Here is a 6,712-nt window from a genome sequence, read left to right as displayed (position 1 = left end):
GAACCTAATGATGTCTGGTGACTGGACAGAAGCTTGGGTCAACATCCTTTGTCCCCAACAGAGCAGTTTGCATCATGTGGCAGTGTCTCTGGTTCTTACTGGAATTAAAGATCTCTTCACCTGGCAGAGAGGGCTGGGGGGTCCTAGCCGGCCGATTCAGGTAACAAGCAGTCAGTGGAACGAGATTTTCTGCTCACCAGTCTCCTCCTGTTCCTCTCTGCAGGTTCAGCATATTATGATAATGTCCGTCCCTTGGCCTACCCGGACTCGGATGCTGTGCTCATCTGCTTTGACATCAGCCGCCCAGAGACCCTGGACAGTGTGCTCAAGAAGGTGAGTGCCCAGTGTGCCAAGACAGGTCCTCTGCAGCAGCAGGTGGAGCTGCCTTGGGATCCCTGCTCCGTGAGGCTGCCATTGGGGCTAGAAGGCCTGGCCCTGCTTTGGCTAGAGCTTGCTTGCTCGGATGAGGATGGTCGGCTGCTGCTGTTCCCTACAGGATATTTCCGTTTGAAAGGAGCCCAGTCAGCGGGGTGGCTCATGGTAGCTTGCAGCATGTTTGTGGGGTCTGTGTGTATGCAACCATGCAAATGTGGGGACAGAGAGAAATATGGGGCATTTGTTCTGTTTTTCATGAAGACTTTGGAAAGCATTGTGCATCTCTTGTTAGCAGACCCACCAGTGAGTGTGCTATGGATTACTCGCAGCAGTTGAGAAGTGGCCCCTGGTGCCTGTTTCTATGCCAGCAGAGAGCTCAATTTTTTGGCTGTCCCCTCAGTTCAGCATCTGCACAGTAAGAAAGACAGCAATCAGCTCCCTATGGCTTGAGAACAAGAATAATGAGCTGTGGCACCGAATTTCAAGCCTGTAAGTGAATAAAATGAGATGGCACAATGCCACTGGACTGGATAGCATGCAGGGCCCTGCACACCGTCTGCCCTGGCAGAGCTGACTGGCCATGCTCTGTGTTAGCAGCTGAGAGTTTCCTGCCTGCAGATTAGCACCTTTCAGCAAAGCAGGCATTTCCAACTGGCAGGTCTGCCAGGTCCTGGAGAGCCCCACAGGGCTGGGGGTCCACTGTGGAGCACCGCTGGTGGGCCTCTCAGCAGGTCCCTGTCTGCCACGCTGCAGGGAGTGGTGGGAACCCAGGGAGAGGATCACATGCAAAGCTTTCCTCTGAGATGGCATGAAGTCCAGCAACTCAGGATGCTGCTCAGGGAAGAGGGTAAATGGCCTCCTGCCCACTTGATTCCCTTTGGTCCTGGCCATTCCGTGCTTCCTTCTGTGAAGTTCAGGGAGCTGTGGTTTCAGGGAGCTCTCACCGCTGTGCAGCAAAGCTGCAGAGAGCTCACTGGCGGCTGCATCCTGTCCCAGAGGCAAGTCTTGGCTGGCATCTCATTTGTGAAGCTCTCTGAGACACCAAGGCATGAAAAGTGCTACAGAATTATGATTCCTGTTGCTGTTCTCCCCAGTGAGCCCCAGGCTGCTGGGACTGGACTGGCTGCTGTCTGAACAAGTCACATTTGTACTGACTGCCCTCTTGGCCTCTCCACATTTTGCCAAATGTTGTGCTGAAGCAAGTGCCTCTTACTCAGCTGCTGGGTGGGCTGAGAAGTGGGTCTGTGTCTCAGAAGTGTCCTGGTGAGGGGACAAAGACCATTCAGATAACTCGGTCAATGGCTCAGTGTTCCAAAGCAGGTCCCGGGTACCAAGCGTGCTGGGTGGAGGGAGGCATGTTTCATGTGGACTGAAAGAATTCACTGCTCAGCTTGGGAGTCAGCAGAATAATAATGCAAGCAAATCCCTTATACCTTAACAAGATGCAAACCCATCAATAATTAGCTGGGGTTGGGATTTGTCTCTCTGCACACTCTTCATGTGAGTCCGCACTGCTCAGTGCAAGGTCTTCCCTGTGCAGCTTCACAGATGCTTTGAGTACTGTTAGGCAATGTCTTTTTGATGTGATGGCTTAAAATAAACTCTAAATCACAGAGGATTTCTTAAGTGCCTCTGAGTAGATGCCTTGTTTCCTTTGGTGCAGACTTGCAGCCTATGGAGGTGAGGAAAATTCCTAAGACACCATGAGGTTGAAATGGGTTTTAGCTTGTAATATCAAGCAAATAAGGAAAATAACACTCCCTATTCAAGCCTCAGGCAAAAATGCTAATTCAGCAGAGGAAATCTTTGTTATCGCTGCCCTTCTGCTGCCTGGGCTGCCTGTACAGCGTGTACAGTTGAAGAGAAAGAGCCAGCTGAGAGAATGCAAACAAGCAGCTCTTCATTTCATACAAAGTGGGTTTTCATGGGGTAGTGCCTTCATTCTGACAAGTCTTGAGAGCGCAGCAAATCTTAGGCTCCCAAAGGTGTGAGTTATGTGAGAAGAGGGTCGCACCTCTCTCCATAGACTGGGGAGCCTTATGTCATTACAGACACCCATGACGACTGCCTGGTAAGAACAGACTCTATAGCTCAGGCCTGTCAAGGATTTTCATCCTTGAGGTAAATTAGGGTGCTTGAATTCCAGCTCCAAAAGAGCTGCATCATCCCTCATTCCTCTGTGGGAGAGGGAAGTGCCGTTTGCTGGTGGGAGCAGGAGAAGCTACGGACCAGACTCACAAGCTCTGCCATGGCAGTGAGACATGGAGGGATTTGGCTGGATGATACTGTCTGGTAGGAACTGATGGCACAACTCTCCTGTCCTTCCCTCCAGGGCTGGGGAGTATTGGACAGGGCTCTTGGCCTGGCTGGAAAGGGGCTGGGAGCCATGAGCTGAGACCCTGTGATTGTTGTTCCAACCTTGACCGTCTTTCGCAGGCTGCCTGCTGCCAAAACTAACTTGAGGTGGAGGTGCTGCTGGGCCTTCTGAAGTGTCTCATACACCAGCAGCCCCTGAGCACCTTCTCCCTCTTACCTCCTCGGCAGTGGCAAGCAGAAACTCAGGAGTTCTGCCCCAATGCGAAGATTGTGCTGGTCGGCTGCAAGCTGGACATGCGGACAGACTTGAACACGCTCCGGGAGCTTTCCAAGCAGCGCCTCATCCCTGTGACGCACGAGCAGGTGAGTCTCAGCAGCCGTCCCCTGTAGGGCTCAGGGAGCTGAGATGGGGACTTTTCTGCAGGACCTAGTAGTACAAGGAAGCTCAGCAGCAAATGACCCACTGTGCCCAGGTCTTGTTCTGCTGCTGATTTGATTTTGGCTCGTGGACTCTGAGCTTACAGCACTCTTTTCCCCAGCTCTGCCAGACCTTGACTTATTCCTGATGCTCTGCTGAGCAGCCTCCTGGTTATTAGCTGAAAAGTCTTTCCTCAAAGGTGATGGAGATGCCTGATGTGACAAGTTGGACTGGCTAAAGGGGAGTGTTGTGCTTCTGCATCTCCCAGTTCCGTGCAGCTCTTTCTGCTCTGAGTGACTCTCCTGCTTGGGTTCTGTGTTGGGGCACCACTGCTGGGGGGGGGCAAGCCACAGCTGGGGGGGTCTGAGAGTCTGCTGCCGGGCTGCTGTGGCCACCAGCAGTGTCTCCAGGCTGGCCCAGAGACCCAGTCTGGTTTGGGTTGGATGGGACCTTAAAGATCATCTTGTTCTAACCCCCCTGCCGTGAGCAGGGACACCTTCCCATAGACCAGGTTGGTCAAAGCCTCAATAATGTGATGTGAAAGGATGCTTATTGCAGAGCACTGGTGTCCTAACCTTCTTCCCTCTTCCTCCCACTCTCTCTGGACCGTAGGGCAGTGCGCTGGCCCGGCAGATTGGAGCGGTGGCCTATGCAGAGTGTTCCTCCAAGGTCTCAGAGAATAGTGTACGGGATGTGTTTCATGTGACCACACTTGCCTCAGTCAACAGGATGCACAAGAACTTGAAGCGCAGCAACTCCAAACGGGGACTGAAGCGGGCATCACAGATGCCTGGCAGGACGGACTTACTGAATGACACAGAGATCAGGAAAGATCGAGCAAAGAGCTGCTCCATCATGTGAAAAACGGGATGTAAATAATGCGTGTGTGTTGTCCATTTTGTACAGTAACTGGCTGAGACAAGGGCATGGTGCTGGCTGCAGGAGCCAGCCCGTCTTTCCAAAGCCTTTCTCTCAGTCTCTAGGGCTGAGCAAAGGTCCCAGCTGCAAACTGGGGTGCATGAGTTGCCCCCATACTGTGGAGACTTCTGGGTTGGCTGCTGCTGTGCGGATTGCTTGGGGTGAAGGAACCATGTGGCAGAGGAATACTTGGGTGCTGGAAGGTCTGTGACTGGGCGAAATAAAGTAAAAGGGAGCGATCCTCTGTGTGTGGTACCCTCCTGTGCCCATGGCCCAGCCTCTCTGCCCATGTGCAGCTATACAGCACACACAGCATGGGGTGGTGGGCCGTGTGGAACCTGGGCTGGAGAATGGGAGGTGGGTGGAATTGCTGGCAGCAGAATGTGATCAGGAGAAGGTATTCTTCCAATCTTCCTTTAGAAGATAAATTATGTTTGAGGTGGTGCTGCCTTCAGCTAGGCTGGACAGCATGTCACCATGGAAGATGCAGTTCTGGGCCAGAGCTGTGAGGTAAGGCACTCTGGGAAGGAACCTTAACCTGATGAGACACCATGGTAGTCCACGTCCTGCAAAGAAAATAGATAGGTGGCTCTTTACATGCTATTTTAGATCCTTGAACTCAATTTGAAATGCAGTAGAGTGGATCTGGCTCCAAGGGAGAGGTCTATCCCAGTAGATGCATCCTGAGAGTTGTGGTTCCCTTCAACAAGCAAATGCCACTCAGGAGTTTGCAGCCCAGCTGCTCACAGCCTGGTTGCTCATCAGGCTGCTCCCTGCCACGGGCAGCTGCGCTTCCGAGGCTCATAGCTTCTGAAAAAGCAGACTGCAATAACGATCCATCTCCTGCTCTCCGCCCATTTCCAGCTGCAGATTGTGTTGCATGGTGCTGTGTTTGTCTGGTACAGCTAACCAAAAAGATTATATGCGCATCTGCACCCTGTCCCCACTGTGGCAGTGGGAGGGAAGGTGCTCTCTGCCCTTCTTGCCCTGCAGTACAGCCTCCTCCCAACATCTCTCATTGCTTCTGCTGCTGCCCTCTCTAAATGCCTTTGACTACAGTGTTAGCCTTGACTTAATGTCACATAGACACTTTAAGAAAAAAGAATCTGCTCCATTGCCAGATACAGCTGTGTCAGTGGGCTACAGAAAACAAATAAACATGGTTGGAAAATGCACAGTGCTTGACTCCGTCCTTTTTAAAGTCAAACCAGGCATCCTCTCTAAATGTCTTACCATCTAACTTCTATTTGTGTCCTAATATATCTCTCTAGCTCTTGAAATACACTCACACATACACTTGAGTGAAAAATGCAGAGGACTTGGCTTAAACACTGTGGAGCATTTGCAGGTTTTCTATGCCCGATCCACCAGTCGGAGCTGACAGGAGCTGCCACCTTCCTCGCTATGTCAATAGCTGCAGTTGAAGATCGCTTTTGACTTAATATCTTGTGTCTGTTCTCCCACCCAGGTCTTAGACTTCAGCTGCATCATGAAGACTGTTTGGGGAACTGGAGCAGCTGAGTTGCCAGCACAAGAACAGCTCAAGCAATGACTAAATGCTGTTGTGCTGGGTGCAAGTTGTAAGAGCATAAAAATGCCCATCTGCAGTCTGGGAGGAAAGAAGCTGAGCGAGGTGCTGTGCCAAGAGCAGCCTTCAGCACCACGATGCTTTTCTCTTACTCTGCAGGGTCCCCAGAGCCTTTGCAGACATTGGTGAACAAAACCATGTGCCTGCTTGAAGAGCAGCAATCAGTGGCTCACAGGTGTCACTACCAAGTCCTCTTAACCTGCGTCCATTTGTTCTCGTTGTCCTCGTGTCATATAATCACTGTCTTCCCTCTTTCCATGTAAGCGCAGCAGTGTTTGCCGAGCACATCTGCCTTTTTCTATCTAGCATCTTTTAGGCTTTTGAATTTAATCTCAGCTGAGAGACATGGAGGGTAGGAAGCTGTGACTGGCAAACCCAGAGAGGCTACCACAGATCAAGGATTCCCAGCGAGATGTGCGCTGGAAGCCACGAGAGCAGAGAAAGGTGAACACTGCTCCGTGAGGAGAGCTGCCAAGAGGCCCCGCGAGAGCTCTGGGCTCAGCTTTTCTCTCCAGAAAAAGCTCGTGGCAGCACAGGCTGTGAGGAGAAAGCTACACCCGAGGGTGAGCAGTACCTGGGGACCAGAGGTGCTCGGTCAGGTCTGTGGTACCAGCGAGCCTGTCCAGCACACGCATGGCTGCTCTGCAGACCCGCGTGCCCCCAGCTGTCCCCACCAGCAGAAAGCCACAAGCACCAGAGGAAACGAGCCACATGGTGAAGAAAGGGCAGACAGCCGGGTTAACGGCCATAGCCCACACTGGGGCCAGGGGTCAAGGTCAACAGGCACAGGACCAAATGCAAACTGACATTCAGGACGGGCTCCCCAGGCGCACTGGGAACGCACGGACGTGGCGTGGTCACTGCTGACAAGCAAAGCTTTACAGATCAAAAGCACGAGGCAGGAAAGAGCCTGACCTCTGCGAATCAGCCACGGGGCTGGGAGGGCAGAGGGCGGTGGGAGCCAGCGATAATCACAGCTTTCAGGCAGCAGCCTGGCTTTTCACAGCCACTGGGAGATGCAGAGAATGAAGGATGCTGATGGTCCTTCCGACCTAGTGGCAAGCAGTCAACCCTCTGCTGGTACCTCTGCAGAGTAT

General features: G+C 52.4%; 1 protein-coding gene across 1 annotated transcript; it reads left to right on the top strand.

Moving 5' to 3' along the window:
- Positions 1–200: 200 nt before the first annotated feature.
- RND2 (Rho family GTPase 2) lies at positions 201–3,970 on the top strand (the record flags this gene model as incomplete). The annotated part of the gene is made up of 3 exons (XM_029083697.1): positions 201–333; positions 2,920–3,054; positions 3,722–3,970. Coding segments are annotated over 3 exons (517 nt in total), but the record flags the coding sequence as incomplete, so codon positions are not given.
- Positions 3,971–6,712: the final 2,742 nt, after the last annotated feature.

The sequence above is a fragment of the Antrostomus carolinensis genome, unplaced genomic scaffold (assembly GCF_000700745.2).
Source record: "Antrostomus carolinensis isolate BGI_N321 unplaced genomic scaffold, ASM70074v2 scaffold31702, whole genome shotgun sequence".
Taxonomy (NCBI): Eukaryota; Metazoa; Chordata; class Aves; order Caprimulgiformes; family Caprimulgidae; genus Antrostomus; species Antrostomus carolinensis.
This window is presented reverse-complemented; position numbering and strand designations above follow the sequence as displayed.